General features: G+C 31.9%; 1 protein-coding gene across 1 annotated transcript; it reads right to left on the bottom strand.

The window, feature by feature from the left end:
• Nucleotides 1-1,132: 1,132 nt before the first annotated feature.
• Nucleotides 1,133-8,650, bottom strand: LOC123562660 (uncharacterized). The gene has a single exon (XM_045355279.2). It carries the CDS (start codon nucleotides 8,642-8,644, stop codon nucleotides 6,434-6,436), a length of 2,211 nt encoding a protein of 736 aa, XP_045211214.2. The 5' UTR covers nucleotides 8,645-8,650; the 3' UTR covers nucleotides 1,133-6,433.
• Nucleotides 8,651-21,088: the final 12,438 nt, after the last annotated feature.

Here is a 21,088-nt window from a genome sequence, read left to right as displayed (position 1 = left end):
TTACTATACTATATACATAGACACAATCTTGTGCGCACCATCTCTCCTCATCCCCTTGACACAATTTAATGAAACTTCACACAAGTGATCAGTACCAACAGTAGTTGTGCATGGGGCATGTTAGGTTCTTTTAGATAAAAAAATTGCAGAGTTATGGGACTTTGTTTTTTTGTTACTTTACTATATATACATAGACACAATCTTGTGCGCACCATCTCTCCTCATCCCCTTGACACAATTTAATGAAACTTCACACAAGTGATCAGTAACAACAGTAGTTGTGCATGGGGCATGTTAGGTTCTTTCAGAAAAAAAAATTGCAGAGTTATGGGACTTTGTCTTTTTGTTACTATACTATATACATAGACACAATCTTGTGCGCACCATCTCTCCTCATCCTCTTGACACAATTTAATGAAACTTCACACAAGTGATCAGTAACAACAGTAGTTGTGCATGGGGCATGTTAGGTTCTTTCAGCGACAAAAATTGCAGAGTTATGGGACTTTGTTTCTTGTTAACATACTATGTACATACAGTCTGCATAATTATGCAATCTTGTGCGTGCCTAATCTACCAAACCCTTGCACACAATTTAATGAAACTTCACACAAGTGATCAGTACCAACCCTAGTTGTGCATGGTGCATGTTAGATTCTTTTAGATAAATATTCTGCATAGTTATGGGACTTTGTTTTTTGTTACTATACTGTATACATACAGTCTATATACATACAGTCCACATAATTATGCAATATTGTGTGCGTCAAATTGCAATGTACTGTGTCAGTGCATGCGGGGGGTACATTCATCACCTTTAGTGATAGCTCTAGTTTTAAATTAGGTGACCTTATGGGGCAAGTTAAATAACTGTAGTTTTTTTTTTGGGTAAAATTATGCCCCTTTTTAACTAAGAAAGTTTGGTAAAAGTTAGGCATGTATAAGCAGGTTTCTCAAAAACTAGTAGTCAAATACTTTCTTAACTTAACACATGACGTCAGCATCACAAGATGAGCTCATAACTCAAGCTTCTATTTTATCAAAATTATACACTTTTCCAACAAAGTCATTTTGTGACAATTTCACATTGGAACATGTCTCTCAGGAATTACTTGACCAAATGTTTGCAACAGTCTAGTTTTAATTATCTCCCATTAATAGATTTGTCCTAGACATAACTCTTTCATGCTGACAGGATTTTATTGTAACTGCATACAGTGATGGAGGACATTGTAGGAAAGTTTTGTCAAAACTGAAAGCTGTTAATACTCTCTTAGTATTGAAGAAATTATTCTCTTTAAAAAAAAACAGAAAGAAAATAACAGTCCAGGTCCATCGCTAAATTTAGAAGCTGAGTCTCAGTTAAATTAACTAACCTAGAACTTAATAACAAGTTTATCGTTTTACATGTGCATATATACAGAATCTACCATTAAAGATCTGTACCTTCGAATTTAATAGATATATTTTAATTTTAATAAGACTTGTATTTAAATATGAAGATACAAAAACAACAGATACAAAACAGACATGTCCAAAAAACCCAAAAAAAACCTGTGACCTATGATTATATGTAAAGTACTTAATCAATATTTTTTCTATATAAAGTATAATATATCCTGCTACGGCAGCAGAAGTATATATTAACCTCCTTGAACAATCGGGATAAAACTTAACAGGCACATATACTGTCATATAATATATAAAGCCTTCTATATTCAGACCACCTTCATATAAAAAAAAAAAAAACAATAATTAAACGGCAAATAAGTGTCTATCCACAAGCTCATTTTCTGTCATAAAACTACGCATTTTAACCTCTAAAGTGACATGTGATTGCGAATTGGCAATATATAGAGTAAGCAAAAATTTAATTCCTATAACAGCATCATTTATTCCTATTTAACAAAAAATGTCTTGCGATTCTGTCTGAAGAATCTAAGTTAATAGCGGCAAAAGTTTATCAACCTAACCATCAGAGGAGAAACATTCATAGGTGCCTAAAATTGACACTTGCCGAAAAACATAGTACAGGATTCGTCGTTACATGTAGCGACTGTTTAGTCATAAACTTTGATAACGTAAACACTTTCAAAAACACAATTCTTAGTGATCACTGTCACTGTTTCTATGTAAATCTATTATATATTCAGACAATATAGTGGTATACAACAAATGTCTCACGTTTCTGTCCGAGGAATCTAAGTTAACAGCGGCAAAAGTTTATCAACCTAACTGTACAGTCAGAGACGAAACATTTATAGGTGCCTAATATTGACACTTGCCAAAAAAAACAAAAAAAGCTTAACTTTCTATTATAAAAGATGTTTACAAGTTCCACTTCCTGTTTTTTGGCCGCTTATGTATATAATGTCACATGGACATGGCCGCTTAAGATTGTATCAAAAACTATGTAAAGTCATTTTTAACCAGTCAAAAATTTAACATGTTTATAAATCTCATGACTTCCAACTTAACTACGTCACTGCATGGGGTTTCCGGCGTCAGCCAATGAAAAAAGACTTATAAAGCGAATGCCACCTGACCTAGATTTATATATTAAAATAAATATAAACACGTGCTTTTGTTTACAAACATGTCGTTTGACTAGGAATGTTTTGAAAAAGGCAAAATCATACATAAGATAGATAGGATATCATTTTAAATTATCTCTGCAAATTTTCTAAAGTTTGTTTCTTATATACTGTATAGCAACTAAGTTATCAGTGATTTTGACAGATCTGTCTGAAGATCCACTCTGATTTTCTTCCCATTATATAACTTCACATAAACATTGTCCAGTATACAAACAAAGTATGTGTAGGGGCTGAACCCATTATACCCAAGGTCAAGGTCACCAAGGTGTTATACTTAGGTTATTTTTAAGGTTAAAGTTTTTTGGCAACCTTTGTTTTTCTGTTATATCCTTGTTACTATTGCTTATATCTTACTGTAACTTTACATCAACATTGTCCAGCATACAAACAAAGTACGTTTAGGGACTGGGCCCATTATACCCAAGGTCAAGGTCACCAAGGTGTTATACTTAGGTTATTTTTAAGGTTAAAGTTTTTCAGCAACCTTTGTTTTTCTGTCATATCTTTGTTACTTTTGCTTATATCATACTGTAAGTTCACATAAACATTGTCCAGCATACAAACAAAGTATGTGCAGAGGCTGGGCCCATTATACCCAAGGTCAAAGTCACCAAGAAGTTATACTTTGAATTATTTTCATGTTAAATATTTTCAAGAGCTTCGTTTATAGACATCTTTGGTACTTTAAAAGATAATGACTTGAAATTAAAAGTATTTGTTTATAATCATCTGCATGTGTGGCTACATACCCCATAACTCTAATTGTGTTTTTTGAAAGAATTATGCCCCTTTTGTACTTAAACTTTTTTGCAATCTTCGCTTTCTGGATATAACTTTAATGCAATATATGATAAAGACTTGAAACTTAAAATGTATCTTTATTATCATCTGCATGTGTGGTAACAATCCCCATAACTCTGATTTGTATTTTTGACCGAATTATGCCCCTTTTATTCTTAATTTTTTTACAAACTTTTTTTTCTGGACATAACTTTGGTACTATATATTTAAGATAATGACTTGAAACTCAAAATATATCTTTATCATCATCATCTGCATGTGTTGTAACAATCCTAATAACTTAAATTTGTGTATTTGATGGAATTATGCCCCTTGGTGTATCTTTCTTTAGAAGTAGAGGTCTCTTATTAAGACATGTATTCATTTTACTGTTAAATCCCCGAATAGTGGAGCATGCTAAGACCCACAGTCTTACGGACAGCTCTTGTTAAAATAGAAATTTTTATTAACTAGGTCAAATGCTTTAAACTCCAAACATATGATTAAAAAATAAATATTTTACTGAATCTTTACAGAAGAGATGGAAGCTTACAAGAAAAAGTACATGACTCACTGATGACAATGGGTAAGATGTTTTACTGGTTTAATTGACAATAGTGCATACAAAACTTACTAAAAAAAAAGAATACGTTTAACTCTGTATTATCACAGTGACCAGGTATTTCGAAAGGGACTTATACTACAAAGTATTTCAAAAATAAAAATGTGCAAGGACTTGTAGGCCAAAGTTTAGTGACTTTGCATAGTAGGTACCATCCAGTTTGTGCTGATGGTCACCTTTCGTTAACAGTCACCAGCCATTAATGGTCACTTTGAATCATTGCCTGCAGCGGCTATTTTTGCTCCCAGATACATTGTTTATACCCCATTTAATGGTCCTTTTTTCTACTCAATTCTAGACTCAGCATATATGTTGTTTTTTGTTAGTCTTCAGATACTGAAAGTATCTTCCATTCAGTAAAACAGATATTCTAACATGATCCGATTCATTTTCCTATTAAACAAAGAAGGTAGAAAGCAGTGAATTATTATACAACAAATCACTGTTCTGACGTCACAATTATTACGTCATGGCGTCTAACGGCATAGCGGCGCGCTGGAAAAGAAATCCATTGAAAACGGGCAAATATTTAAAGCAAGTTATCAAGAATGTACTTAATCCTTTGTAACATGTTAGAATCGAAATAATATATCTCATTAAGTGAATTGCTCTTGAATAAATCATTGTTTGTCGTTCAGATGCGTATTATTATATCACTCGGTCTGCCCCTCGTGATATAATTCCTTTTCATCTGAACTCCAATGATTTATTCAACGACAAATCACTGGATGAGATATATTATTTCTTAAACATTGTATTTTATACTATAGTTACATTTTATATATATGTCTTATACTTCCCACAGAAAGTATTTATAACCCTAAAAATTCTACCTGTGTTAAGTGGTCACCTGTCTTAAGCAGCCAATTTGGTCTTTCCCCATGTATCCCAGTTTTGCCTGTATAAAAAAAGGGGACTTGTGCTCCAAAGTATTACAGAAGTAGAATTTGCTACGATTTATAGGTAAAGTTCCATAAGGCTTTCAATTTTATGTTAAAAACTGATGAAAGAACTATTCCAATAGAATAATGTTGTGCATAATTACAAGGTTAAAAGCACTACTTTTAATACTGCACAACAATTTTTACAGTTAGATCCATAAAGGGAGGTAATCAGGTTTCAATAAAACTTCACAGTGTTCATCAGTATCCAAACCTCACACAAAGGCGTTATGAGTCTTTAACAAAGTATTTCAGACAACTAGAAATGAGCTAGAACAGTTTTGCATACTGATTGAAATGGGTGATTTTGATGACATTTACCTTGACCTACTGACCTACTTCCTTGTTTTTGAAGATACAGCAGTGATTTTTGGTCTATACATACAGTTTTGTATACTGATTGAGATAGATCACTTTGATGACATTTGCCTTGACCTACTGACCAACTTTCTTGTTTTTAGCTCACCTGAGCACAAAGTGCTCAAAGGTGAGCTTTTGTGATCACTCTGTGTCTGTCGTCTGTTGTCGTCGTCAACAGTTTGACTGTTAACACTCTAGAAGTCACAATTTTGAGCCAATCTTAATGAAACTTGGTCAGAATGTTACCCTCAATAAAATCTTGGACGAGTTCGATATTGGGTCATCTGGGATCAAAAACTAGGTCACCACGTCAAATCAAAGGAAAAGCTTGTTAACACTCTAGAGGTCAAAATTTTTGTTCAATCTTAATGAAACTTGATCAGAATGTTACCCTCAATAAAAACATGGATGAGTTTGATACTGGGTCATATGGGGTCAAAAACTAGGTCACCAGGTCAGATCAAAGGAAAAGCTTGTTAACACTCTAGAGGTAACATTTTTTTGCCCAATCTTAATGAAACTTGGTCAGAATGTAACCCTCAATAAAATCTTGGACGAGTTTGACATTGGGTCATCTGGGGTCAAAAACTAGGTCACCGGGTCAAATTAAAGGAAAATCTTATTAACACTGTAGAGGTCACATTTATGACTACCGGTATATCTTCATGAAACTTTGTCAGAATGTTAATCTTGATGATGTCAAGGTCCAGTTTGAATCTGGGTTATGTAGGGTCAAAAACTAGGTGACCAGGTCAAATCAAAGGAAAAGCTAGTTCACACTGTAGAGGCCGCCTTTATGACCATATCTTAATGAAACTTGGTCATAATGTTAATCATGAGACTCTATAGGTCAAGTTCAGATCTGGGTAAGGTGGGTTAAAAAGTAGGTCACTAGGTCAAATCAAAGGAAAAGCTTGTTTACACTCTAGAGGCCACATTTATGACTGTATCTTCATGAAACATAGTCAGAATGTTAATCTAGATGATCTTTAGGTTAAGTTCGAACCTGGGTCATGTCGGATCAAAAACTAGGTTATCGGGTCAAATCAAAGGAAAAGCTTGTTAACACTGTAGAGGCCACATTTATGAATATATCTTCATGAAGCTTTGTCAGAATGGTAATCTTGATGATCTCAAGGTCCAGTTTGAATCTTGGTCATGGATGAGTTCTCAAAGCGGTTTAGCAAAATTATCGCTATATGAAAAGCAGCAGCATTTGAAACTTTGCTATGTTCTGTTTCCTGAAAAGATTCTTTGAAGTACTCAAATGCCTTCACAAAATTGCCATTTAGAAGATAGCAGTATGCCAGAATGTTTAGAGCATGATGCCTCTCAAGACCTCCTTTAGACTCATCTACTGACATCTGAAGAATCTTCAGGTTGTTTTTGAAGGTTGAGAAATTTTTGGAAGCATATTGTCCATAGCAAAGCAAGAAGTTGGCATAGATGCATGGATGCATTACAATGAAATCGTCACTATCAAATTCGGCTAGAGCACATTCAAACTTCAGTGGATAAGGGACACAGTGAACATCTTTATATGAGAAAATTACATCATAGGCTGCATGTGTTCTTCCCTCTTCACCCTGAAGTTTTATGCCTGGTACTTGCTTGGAAAGTCCATCTCCTGTAAGATGTATACTTCTGTATGTTGAACACCATCCGGAATATATCAGGTACCTATGTTTGTCTAAAACTCTATTCACAATTGTTGTTGACATTGAATAATCTCCTAAAAACTGATAAATTGTGGCAAGGTACAGTTCTCCGGACATTCCATCCATCCTGCTAGCATGGGAAACCATTACTGTCATATCCTTCGATGAGATAGGCTGTGATTCAATGTACGTTTGAAACTCCTCATCTTCATGTACTGTTATTTCTCTGAAGTATGCCATAGCAAACCTCAAGTCCAAAAATATTTTTGTCATTTCTATGAAGAGAGAGTATATGCCTACTGGTGGGTTATTCTCAAATGCAGTAAGTTGACGTAGGATCCATCTGGCATCTAAATAATCAGTTGTAACCTGCAGTAGTAAATTGAACATGACTCTGTATAGATGGTATGCTTCATTAGCCTTTCTGGTAGTTGGAAAAGCATTTTCCAATATTTCAAACTCATTGCCAAGTTTTGCAAAACTGCAGGTTTCTGAAGAAAGATCTTCCCACATAGTAGGCCATTTCCACTCTGGAGGAAGACAATTTAACACATTTGCAGAGATGTTTGTTCTCACTTCTTGTATTTTCTCCAAAATCTGTTTTCTCAGATGATCATTTTGAAATTTGTGTCCAAACAAATTGACATGGCAGTTGAAGTAGTGATGTAACTGTCTCTTTTGTATACAGTCATAAAGCCTGTCCAAACATGTTTCTACACAAACCAGCAAGTTTTCTTGGAACCACATAGAAAGCCCTTTCTCTTCTGACAACCAAAACACAGTTGTTTTCATGTGATATGAGCTAAGTTGATCCGGAGCGAGTTTATCGAAATAAAGTTTATGAAGTTTTTTCAGAATGAAGTAACAGTTTAATTGTGTGTCATTGAAACTCCATACTAGTTCTCGTTCACTCAGCAGATAGGATATTCTCCATTCTAGAGAATGATATTCTGACTCTGGATTGCCGATGGGAACAACATAGCACTTCTTGTTGCTTATTATTTTTATCATAGACTGAGTCGGCCAGTTGTGAAGACGTCTGCGTGTTATCCATTCTTTTGCCTCAATAGGCCATTCCACACAAACCAGTGCATGTGCAATGTCTGTCTCTTTGGAAATACCTGGTTTGCCTTCTATAAATCCATGTGTATCAACATGTTCTGCTGTTGCACAAGGACCATGGCGATAGTAGGCTGTAGAAAGTCCATGATGATGTGGGACAGATATAAAGAAGTCAGCAAACTTTTCGCTTGACAAAAACACTCCTTCTGTTGTTTCTTCTAGTATTTCTTGAATGTCTACACCATAACCATCAAAAAGTGGATTGTTTTTGTCAGCAAGGTGCAGTGGATGTAGGCGTGCATAACCTGGATTACATGCCCTTGTATCAAGAAGAAATACATGGCCTGTTTTCTTCAAGTCATCCTTTTTTTCCTCTGACATTTCCACAACTACATCGGGAACAACAATCATTCTGTCAGCATCACTCCCTGATGTCAGTGTACCTTCAGCAACACTGCCACCTTCGAACATTTCAAGTTCATTACTTGCACTGTAGTACAAATAGTCAAGAACTAAAGTTTTATTTCTAGCCAGTAAAGTTGCATATCTTCCTGATCCACTTAGGCAGAGTGATCTAGAAATAAGTCTAGATAATTTCAGTAAACTTGCATTTCCACATTCCATTTCTGTGATTCTGTAAATAAAAAGAAAAAAGACACCAGTCAAATTTTATGTTACTTGGTGTAGACACAGTGGAAAAAATGATTAAAGGATAAGTTTTATGCCACCACCATAAAATGGGGAGGAGGGGGATGGGTGCATTATAGTGTTACCCTATTTGTATGTTTGTTTGTTTGTTCGAGAAAGGGTAGTGTTCGTGTCTGGGCCATAAGTTTGACCTGCATTGTCTGATTTCAGAATAATTTGACACAAATGATAAGCATGGATAGACAATATGTCTTGCACAAAAGCCATTTCACTAGCTCAAAGCTCAAGGTCACAGTCCTTGGTTGAACTTAGCCAATTTTCACTACATACTGACAATGTGGTCTTCGTGTCCGGTCCATAACTCTGACATGCATGGTCCGATTTCAAAAGAACTTGGAACAAATATTCACCACCATGAGTTGGAGTGTCATGCGCAAGAACTTGGTCCCTAGGTCTAAGGTCAAGGTCACATTCAAGAATGACTGTCCTGAGTATTTCTTCTTCATGCATAGAGGGATTTTGATGTAACTAGGCTCAATTGTGCACCATCATGAGACAGAATGTCATGCGCAAGAAACCAGGTCCCTAGTTTAGAATTACTTCCCTTTGTTGTTACTATAAATAGCTTATATTGTAACTTTTTAGCTCACATGTCACTTTGTGACAAGGTGAGCTTTTGTGTTCACGCGGCGTCCGTCGTCCGTCCGTCCGTACGTGCGTCCGTCCGTGCGTAAACTTTTGCTTGTGACCACTCTAGAGGTCACATTTTTCGTGGGATCTTTATGAAAGTTGGTCAGAATGTTTATCTTGATGATATCTAGGTCAAGTTAGAAACTGGGTCAAGTGCGGTCCAAAACTAGGTCAGTAGGTCTAAAAATAGAAAAACATTGTGACCTGTCTAGAGGCCATACTTTTCAATGGATCTTCATGAAAATTGGTCAGAATGTTCATCTTGATATCTAGATCAAGTTTGAAACTGGGTCATGTGCCTTTAAAAACTAGGTCAGAAGTTCAAATAATCAAAAAACCTTGTGACCTCTAGAGGCCATACTTTTCATGGATCTGTATGAAAGTTGGTCTGAATATTTATCTAGGTCACGTTCGAAACCGGGTCAACTGCGGTCAAAAACTAGGTCAGCAGGTCTAAAAATAGAAAAACCTTGTGACCTCTCTAGAAGCCATACTTTTGAATGGATCTTCATGAAAGTTTCTCAGTATGTTCATCTTGATGATATCTAGATCAAGTTTAAAACTGGGTCACGTGCCTTCAATAACGAGGTCAGTAGGTCAAATAATACAAAAACCTTGTGACTTCTCTAGAGGCCATATTTTTCATGGATCTGTATGAAAGTTGGTCTGAATGTTCATCTTGATGATATCTAGGTCAAGTTTGAAACTGGGTCAACTGTGGTCAAAAACTAGATCAGTAGGTCTAAAAATAGAAAAAGCTTGTGACCTCTCTAGAGGCCATACTTTTGAATGGATCTTCATGAAAATTAGTCAGAATGTTTATCTGGATGATATCTAGGTCAAGTTCGAAACTGGGTCATGTGCCATCAATAACTAGGTCAGTAGATCAAATAATAAAAAAACCTTGTGACCTCCCTAGAGGCCATATTTTTCATGGGATATGTATGAAAGTTGATCTGAATGTTCATCTTGATAATATAAAGGTCAAGTTCGAAACTGGGTTAACTGTGGTCAAAAACTAGGTCAGTAGGTCTTAAAATAGAAAAACCTTTTGACCTCTGTAGAGGCCATACTTCTGAATGGATCTTCATGAAAATTGGTCAGAATGTTCACCTTGACGATATCTAGGTCAAGTTCGAAACTGGGTCATGTGTCATCAATAACTAGGTCAGTAGGTCAAATAATAGAAAACCTTGTGACCTCTCTAGAGGCCATATTTTTCAATGGATCTTCATGAAAATTGGTCAGAATTTTTATCTTGATGATATCTAGGTCAGGTTCAAAACTGGGTCACATGAGCTCAAAAACTAGGTCACTGTGTCAAATAATAGAAAAAACGACGTCATACTCAGTTCAAAACTGGGTAATGTGGGGACAGGTGTGCGATTCAGGACCATCATGGTCCTCTTGTTTATTACTGGTTGTTGGGAAAAATCAAGACCACTTTTCTGTAGTACAACATCCATGTTACATCAAATTTTGAGCTGTATTTTTGACCTGTCTCTACCTGGTAAAGATTTTTGCTTGGAGTTTTTATGCCCTCAGCATCTACTGATGCAGGAGGCATATAGTGATCGTCCTGTCCGTCCGTCTGTTCATTCGTCCATTCGTCCGTCCGTACCAGATTTACCAAATGGGACCGTTTCGTCTAGCGTCAATACCCCTTACTAGAATGACTTGATACTAATGCAGATGTAACCTGTTAACATTCCTCATTTTCAGACATCACCTGACCTCAGTTTTACCTTGACCTTGACCTCATTTTGGACTTGGGTTGCTTTATATTGGCTATCTCTTGGTTAACCTTATGGGACCGTTTCGTCTAGCATCAATACCGCTTACAAGAATGAATTGATACTAATACAGATGTAACCTGTGACCATTCCTCATCTTCAAACATAACCTGACCTCAGTTTGACCTTGACCTTGACCTCATTTTGGACTTAGGTTGCTGTATATGGGCCATCTCTTGGTAACCAAATTGGACCTTTTTGTCTAGCTTTAATACCGCTTACAAGAATGAATAGATACTAATACAGATGAAACCTGTGACCATTCCTCATCTTTTAAAATCACCTGACCTCAGTTTGACCTTGACCTCGTTTTGGACTTAGGTTGCTTTCTATCGACAAGGATGCCACTGGGGGCATCAAGCGTTTATTGAACGCAGATCCTTATTATTATTTTTTTAGCTCACCTGTCACAAAGTGATCGTGCATCGTCCGTTGTCCGTCCGTGCGTGTGTGCATAAACATTTGCTTGTGACCACTCTAGAGGTCACATTTTTCATGGGATCTTTATGAAAGTTGGTCAGGGTGTTCTTCTGGATGATATCTAGGTCAAGCTTGAAACTGGGTCATGTGCGTTCCAAAACTAGGTCAGTAGGTCTAAAAATAGAAAATCCTTGTGATCTCCCTAGAGGCCATATTTTTCAATGGATCTTCATGAAAATTAGTCAGAATGTTTACCTTGATGATATCTAGGTCAGGTTTGAAACTGGGTCACATGCGGTCCAAAACTAGGTCAATAGGTCTAAAACTAGAAAATCCATGTGACCTTCCTAGAGGCCATATTTTCAACGTATCTTCATGAAAATTGGTCAGAGTGTTCACCTTGATGATATCTAGGTCAAGTTAGAAACTGGGTCATGTGCGATCAAAAACTAGGTCAATAAGTCTAAAAATAGAGAAACCTTGTGACCTCTCTAGAGTCCATACTTTCCAATGCAATGGATCTTTATGACAATTGGTCAAAATGTTCATTTTGATGATATCTAGTTGAAGTTTGAAACTGGGTCATGTGCCATCAAAAAGTAGGTCAGTAGGTCAGATAATTGAAAAACCTTGTGATCTCTCTAAGGGCGATATATTTCATTGGATCTGTATGAAAGTTGGTCTGAATATTCATCTTGATGATATCTAGTTCAAGTTCGAAACTGGATCAAATGCAGTCAAAAACTAGGTCAGTAGGTCTACTTAGTCTGTGTGTCCGTGCGTAAACTTTTGCATGTGACAACTCTAGTTTAAGATCCAGCCTTGAAATTTGGATGACATGTACAGTTTTGTACACCAATCTTTACACTGTCTTTCAGTGACCATAAATGTGACCTACTGATTTACTTTCTAATATTTTAGCATCAGTTTCCCATTTGAAACATGTGGTTCAATATATTCAGGTGAGCGATTCATGGTCATCATCACCCTCTTGTTATTTTAGCTCACCTGAGCATGAAGTGCTAAAGGTGAGCTTTTGTGATCGCCCTGTGTCCGTTGTCTGTCCGTCAGTCGTCAGCAGTTTGACCGGTAACACTCTAGAGGTCACAATTATGGCCTAATCCTAAGAAACTTGGTCAGAATGTTACCCATAATAAAATCATGAACGAGTTTGATATTTGGTTATATGGGGTCAAAAGCTAAGTCACCAGGTCAAATCAAAGGAAAAGCATGTTAACACTCTAAAGGTCACAATTTTGGCCCAAACTTAATCAAACTTGTTCAGAATGATACCATCAATAAAATCTTGAATGAGTTCGATATTGGGTTCTCTGTGGTCAAAAACTAGGTCACCAGGTCAAATCAAAGGAAATATTGTAAACTCTATAGAAATCACAATTTTGACCCAGTCTTAATGAAACTTGGTCAGAATGTTACCCTCAATAAAATCTTGGACGAGTTTGATATTGGGTCATCTGGGATCAAAAACTAGGTCACCAGGTTAAATCAAAGGAAAAGCTTGTTAACACTGCAGAGGCCACATTTATGACTGTATCTTCATAGTAGTGTACAGATTGTCACTTATGGCCTGATTTTTTTCAATTTTAATTACCCCCCCCCCCCCCCTCTTCTAAAAAACCAACACCGGCCAATTCAAATTTAAAAAATCCAAAACCAACCAGTCTTTAAAGAGAAACAGAGTTTTGTTGGATATACAACGGAAATAAGCGGAATTAAACATCTAAAAATGTAAGTTATTGAGAAAAGAAAAAATGACAAAATGCCCGCTGTGTGACTGCGAGCCGCCGGGTCGGGCAAACTTAACCTTTCACCTCTCTCACTTATTCCCGGCGGCCCTTCTAACCAGCTGCACACTTATTCAAGTGCCTGATACCAGTTCAACTTAGACACATCTCAGCTACCCCGTTTGGCGGACCTTCCACAGTCTCGAAATGCACGGAAGGTTCGCCTGAAGTAGTGAAATGTATGAACAATAACGTGATCAAAGCTATCAGTCACATAGATCCGTACTTCAGTCGGACAGCTTTCATAACTTCATAAGATTAATTTATCTTTAATATTCCAAGTATTTGATTAATTATATGTTATTTTTTTTAATGTTTAACTTTTGAAATTATTTGATAAATTAATTAAAAGCACTGAAAATGTATTATAAAATAAAAAACACTGTCAACATAGAAAAATATAAATACATCACAATCAAAGAAACGCTTCGCTAGAGGTAAACCGTTTAATTATAAATATCGTTATTTACACACGTTTATACACAAGCGTTCATAGCTCAATCGGTTAGATGGAACGAAATAGTTTTTATTACCGCCGCGGGGGGTTCGATTCCAAGGAGGTTTTTTTTTTTTGTTTTTTTTTGGTAAAAGGGGGGTTTTTTTTAATAATTTTTAAATACTAAAATTAAAAAATCAAAAACAAATATATTGTGTAAAGAAAAAAAATTTTATAATAGTATAAATCCTCAATATGTTCAAAAAAAAGGGTAACTTTTTTTAAGAGCTCAATGGCACCTGTGGTAAAAAAAAACCAATTTTTTAAACCTTGGGGGTGAAATGAATTCATAAAGCAATTTTAACCTTTATTACCTAAAAAGGTCTTCTTTTCCGGGTTTCCTTTTTGGGGGCCCCGGAAACCTTTAGAAAATGGACAACCCATAAATGAACTAATCAGTATGTAGAGATCATGATATCTTTACATTTCAAAAAAGTAAACAAAAATGGAAAGCAAATGCTTTCGACTTAAATAACACTAAATCAAAAACATTTGGAGAAAAGTTTGAAAAACATTTATTGTGAAACCTATAAAAAAAAACGAAATAAAAACTTGGTCTGGACAAAAACAAAAGTCAAAAACGGAAAAAGGGGTATACTCTCCCCCCAAAAAAATTGGAGTGATGAATTAGCAAAAGAATTAAAAAACCCAAATTTTTAAAAAAAAAATTTAGGAAAAAGATGAAGTTAATTTTTGAACACGGGGTCTGCTGATTTATTGATATGAAAGCTTTTTCAAAATATAATAAAGGAAAAAAGTATTTTGTTAACCGTTTTTGATATATTCATAAAATTGCTTGGGTTATTCCATAAAGAATAAAACCCGGGAGAATCTGTTCAAAAGCTTTTTGAAAAAAATAATTTTAAAAGGGCAAACCCAAAATAAATTATGGTGATGAAGGAAAAGAATTTTATAATAAAAATTTTGAATCTTTTTTTGAATAAAAATAAGATTAAATGTACATCATTTAAGAAGGAAAAGGCGTAGTTTTTAAAAGATTTAATAAAAATTTTTAAAAAGAAAAATTTGGGAAAATATTTTACAGCAAAAAATATTTTACTTTTTTAGATAATTGCAATATGGTTGATAATTAACAAAACAAAACATTCTATAAAAAAATGACCCCAACCAAGCCATAAAAATTTAAATAAAGGACTGTTTGCTTTAAAATTTATGAATTTAAAGATACCAAAGAGTAAAGAAAAATTTAAAATTGGTATCGAGTTCGCTTAACAAACTAAAAAACATTTTAAAAAGGGGAAACAAAAAACGGCCGGGGAAATATTTAAAATTTAGGGAATTTAAAAAACCCAACCCCAGAACAACACTTTTAAAGATTTAAAGATAAATATTCAAGGTTTTTTTTAAACTAGAACTTTACCTACTACACAAGGGGTTTTTAAAATAAAAAATTTTATTGACGGACTAAAAGAAAAAACAAGCTTTAGTAAAAGGGAAAGGGCTACAATGAAAAATTTTAATATTTGGGGTTTTTTTAGTAATTTGGGAAAAAATTAAAATTTTGAAAAAATATATTTTTAAATGAGTAATAAAAATCTTTTTTTAATAAGGAATAAAAAATAGATCAATTAAATTATTCACCAAACAAAATAGCACTCTTACAAAAAAGTGATAAATTTTGGGGGAAGTAAGTACGGGTTTAATTTCAACAAATTCTTTGTTGTTCAGCTGCATTACACTTGTTCCGCTATCCATTTATAGCAGTTTGGTGTTGTTCCTCTAATTCCATATTTTTTAAAATAAAAAATTTTAACGACAAGAAAGCTATTTAAAATTTACTCACCACAAAATAAAACAACTAAAACAAAAGCACGGTTGCGGTTTTAGCTGTTCATAACCCTAATACCTAGAAAAAAAAGAGAAAAAAAGTTTTTTCAAATTTTTTTACAATACGTTAAAATGCAGAAAAAAAAAATTTTTTTAATATTTTGAAAATATATAAAGAATTTAAATTTAACGGTATAAAAGTAAAAAAGAAGAAGGTAGTTTTAAAATTTTTTTAGGTGATTTTAAAAATTTTTTCTATAAGTATTTAAATTTTAAAAAGAGGTTAATAAAAGGGAGATGAATATAATGCCAAAATTATCTCTTTTTTGGGAAAAATAATAAATTCCAGACAAAAATTATAAAGAAAGTTTTAAAAGAAAAAATGTATTAAATAAAATTTATGAAAAGTTAGCGAGGGAATTAAAAATCATGTCATTGATAAATTCAAAATGTTATAATCCTTATCTTTTCGAAAAAAATTTATTTAAATGGAAAGTGGTTGTCTTTAACTAAAGAAAAAAATATAAAAAGGTTATGCATTGCCCCAGACCAAATAATATTCGAAACAACCTAAAAAAGTTTTGAACCCAATTTTGTGATACTGAAAAGAAAAAAACATAAAAAAGCACTTATGCAAATCTAAAACCTCGATATTAATTCGGGTTAAAAAATGTGCTGAAAAGGGAAAAAACAATTAAAAAGGGGGAATATAAAAAAACCACGGAAAAAGAAAAAAAATTTAAATATTTTATTTTTTTTAAACTTTATTTTTTTTATTTTTATTTTTTTTAATTTTTTTGTTTTTTTCCTTATGATTTTTTTTAAATAAAATAATAGATGGAAAAGGAGATCAAAAAGAAATTTTTATAAAAATTTAAAATTAAAATTCTAAAAACAAGATCCAAAGAATAAATTTAATTTAACTATAAACGCCCTTTTATGAAATACTTAAAGGAATTAAAACTTTAAAAGGTATAAAAAAAAGTTTTTTTTGTAAAAAAAAGTGCAACTGAACAATAAAAAATCAGCCTTTTTTCCAATAAAAGGCTTTAGTTATTAACAAAAACGAAAAAAAAAAAAAACTTTACGTCAAGTTTTGATGAAATAATAAACAAATCGGGTAATTGGATTTCCGAAGGAAGCGGCTGGGGGGATAAGTCAGTTAATGCTCACAATTAAAAGAATAAATATAATCCTTTAGCAGCTTCTATTATTTAGAATTCCCCGAAACCGCTACAACATCCAAAGAAAGGTTTAAATAAATATAAAAACAATGCAATAAAATTTTCAGGTGGTGATTTGGCATATAAATTTCCTTTAAAAAAAATCCTAAAGAAGTTTCAAATTAAAAAACAACGCGATTTTTGATTACCCCGGAATAAATTTCCCTTTTAAATTTAAAATCAAATGCCTAAAATAAAAATTTAAATACATTCATTTAAGATTTGGTTAGAAAAACCTAATGGATATATCCTTTAAAATTCAAAGAGTTTTTTGAAGACCACTGTGATTATTAAAATTTAAATAACGATGAGAAAAATCTTATTCTGGATTAAAGTTTTTAACAGACAATGAATAATTACAAAAACCGGGCATAAAAAATATTTTTGAAAATCATTTTTTTCACATTTACAAAAGAGAAATTTTGAAAACATAAAGAAAAATTGTTTAAATACAAGGAACCCAAGGTGTTAAAATCCCACCTGAAGGTAAAAAATTAAATTTTAAAAAAAATTTCAAAAACAATTGAAGCACCTTTTGTGATATATGCTGATTTTGAAGCTTTAACTAAAAAGGTACTAGCAGTAAACCCAAACCAATTCTTTTCCTTTTACAGAAGAATACAAAAACATACAGATTGGGGTTATGGGTATAAATCTCGTTGTTATGAGTTTAAAAAACCCAAACCCCCCCGTTTATAGAAAACCCTGATGCTGTATAAAATTTATAAAAAAATGCTTGAAAAAAGAAAGCTTTGTAAAAAAATTAAAAAAAAATTTTAAAAAAGATTTAAGAATTCATAAAAGCAAAAAAGAATTTAAAAAACAAAATTTTTGTCATATCTGTAAAAAGAATATAAAAATTCAATCAAAGTAAGAGCCCACTGTTAAAAAGGGAAAATTAGAGGAAGGCTAAACCAGTGTAATATTAATTTTAGACTAAAGCAAAAATTTCCCTTTTTTTTTCATAATTTAAGAGGTTATGCACCATTTTTAGCAGCAAATAGGAAAATTTAAAAAAAATATAAACTTTTCCAAACAATATGGAAAAAACATGGGATTTATGATTTGCGACTTAGTATTTATTTATTTATTTTAATTTATTCGCAATCATTGGTAATTAGGAAAAAAAATTCGAATTTTAAAAATCTTTGGAAAATTTCCCAAAAGAAAAAATTAAATTTTTAAAAAAAAAAGGGGTTTTTTCCAATTAATGGATTTTTTCGATAAATTTAATATCAAAAAACCTTCCAAAAAAAGAATTTTATTCGCTTGAAAAAAACAAGTTTCGACGAAAAATATGAACCCGGGTATTGGAAAAAATTTAAAAATTTAAAAATCTTGGCGAATACCCCTGTTTATATTTAAAACTGATGTCTTACTTTTGACTGACGTTTAAAAAATTTAGAAAAAAAAACTTGAAAATTTTAAATTAATCCATGTCATTAATTTTAGATCCCGGGGTTCCTGGATCTATGTTTAAAAATGACAAAACAAAATTAATTTAAACAAAATTGATTAAAATTTTTTTATTGAAAAAGGCCTTTGGGTGGAATTCTATAAACCCAACCTAAACAAAGCTAATAATAAAATAGAAAAAATTAAACCCCAAAAGAACTAAAAAATAATGTATTGGATGGAATTTTATATGGGTTGGGGCCCTGTCTCAGTCTTTAAACCCCCCCTCTCATTTTACCCACAGGGAACTTTAAAAAGGGAAACCCAAAAAAAATTTAAGAAATTAATAGCAAAAGGGAAAAGTAATTTTAAGTTGAGTGTGATTTGGATATCCGAAAAAAAATTTCATTTTTCAATAAAAATACCCATACTCCAAACAAATTATTTTTACCAATGAAGGGTTATCTAATTTCAGTAAAAACCTTAAAGAAATTTGAAATAGGAAAAAAAAAGTAAAGAATTGATTCCAAAATTTTTAAAAAAAAAGGAAAAATTTTTTCATTTTAAAAAAATTTTTAACTGTATAACAATCGGTTTAAAAGAACCAAAAAAATAGAGTATTAACGTTTAAGAAAGTTCCTGGGTTAAAAAAATATTTACTTTAATACACAGAAAAGTCTGAAACAAAAAATTCAATGAAAAGGCTTTTTTAAGTTTAGAACAAACCCTTTTTTGGAAAGACATGAAAATCGCGCAAAGGGTTTTTATTAAGCTGACCCCAAAGAAATTTTTATTGAAATATATGCAAAACCTTCATTTTTTAGTTCAACGATGTTTAAAAAAAGATTTATTTTGTATTCATAAAAAAAAAAGTTTATTATTAAAAAAACCTTTTACTCGGGTGTGCATTCAGACTTATCAAATTTTAATGTATGATTTTCTTTAAATCCCTTAAAGAAAAGTATAAAAAATCAGCAAAAATTATTATTTATGACACAGATCATTGTGTTATAAATTAAAACTAAAAGATGGGTAAAAAAAACTTTATAAAATAAAAAATTTTTTTATAATAGTGATTTCGAAAGAATTCAAAATTTTAAATTCGGAATAAAAAAAAGTAATAAGAAAATTTAAAAAGAAACTGCCGGGATTCCAAAAGTTAGTTTGTTGGATTTCGGGTAAAATGTATTCATTTTATTAATTACAAATACTTTGTTTAAAATCAACACAAAGTAGCAAAATTTAAAATTATAAGATTGAAAAAAAAATAATTTTTCTAGTTTTTTATAAAAAAAACGCTTATCATGTTATGGCGAAAAAGATTTATTCTTAAGGTGGAATTACTACCCCAAACCACAAAAAAAAAAAAGATTTTTACATCTTCGATGTAATTTTTTAAGATCTTTAAGTGATTTTAGAAAGAACAATTTCTTACTTTTTAAGCACTTTATGATGTATTTAGGGAAAAATAGTTTTCTTTTCTTTTAAGCATCTTTTTGATGTGATTTTAGAAAGAACTAGTTTCTTATTTTTTTAAAAAAATCTTTTTTGATGTGATTTTAGAAAAAACATATTTTTATTTTTAAAACATCTTTTTGAGTATTTTTTTTTTAAACATTTTTTGATTTTTTTTTAATTTAGAAAACATAGTTTCTTTTTTTTAGAACATCTTAATGATGTGTTTTTTTTTAAAAAAGTTTTTGGGAGAACCAAAAAAGTTAATTGAATTTTTTTAACATTAAAAGTAATATAAATAACACATTTATGTTTAAAATTTTTAGATAATTATAAAAATAGATTTTTTTTTCTCTTTGGGTTTTTCTTGTAACTTTGAAGAATTACATTTTTTTTTTTTTTTTAGTTGTAATTTAGCTTTCTCCTTTATTAAATTTATTTTCATCAACAAAATAATTAAAATACAATTAAAATTAATTTTTTACATTTTTACCATTTTGAACTAAAACCAGGACTAGCATTTTTATTTTCCATTGAAATAATCCACTATCCGTATCTTCGGTAAACAAAGTTAAAAACAAATGGAGGTTTTTTTATTTTTTTGTCTTTCTATTTATTACTTTTTCATTATATATTTTAATATCCCTTTTAAAAAAGAAATAAAACAATTGACTAGATATATTTGAGAAACTTCCCGGTTCTATAGTATATTATCCCACCTTTAGGTATTTTCGATTGTCTTCTTTGGGGAAAATTGCAAACCAGTTTTTTTGCTTAATTAATTTTTTTTTTAAAAAAAAAGTGTTTTAAATTTTTTAAACCCCAGGTTTTAAACTCTATTCCTTTGTGTGACACCCGCCCCACCAGCTAAAAAAAAAACAAAATTTTTTAAGGCGTCTACGATACCCATGTAATTTTTAAATTAATTTATAATTCTCATTTTTTTCGATTAAAATTTATTTTTTCTTTTTTAAAAAAACTTTTTTTAATCTTAGGGGCGTAAAACTTATTTAGCCGTATTCCAAAATTTAAAGCAAAAAAATCTTGGGTCTTTACCTTTTGTTTTAATTTTTATCTTTAATATCAAAAATAATTTACCAAAAACCGTTTTATGTATTGTCGTTTTGTAAAGTTCAAAAAAAACACTTCACGTCTTACTGTTTCGTTCATCTTCTATTGTTTTTAAATTTCATTTAGTTCAAGAATTACTTCCTAAAATTTAACAACCGTTTTGTTGTAAATTCACCAGAAATTTTTAATTTTAGATGTAAATTGTCTATTCTTTTTTAAAACAACGTCTTTTTATATATGCATCCAGCTGATCTTTTTTATTAATTGCACAGATTGGGAAATGC

This window comes from Mercenaria mercenaria, chromosome 8 (genome assembly GCF_021730395.1).
Source record: "Mercenaria mercenaria strain notata chromosome 8, MADL_Memer_1, whole genome shotgun sequence".
NCBI lineage: Eukaryota > Metazoa > Mollusca > Bivalvia > Venerida > Veneridae > Mercenaria > Mercenaria mercenaria.
Note: the sequence above shows the minus strand (reverse complement) of the source record. Positions and strands in the feature narration are given on the sequence as shown.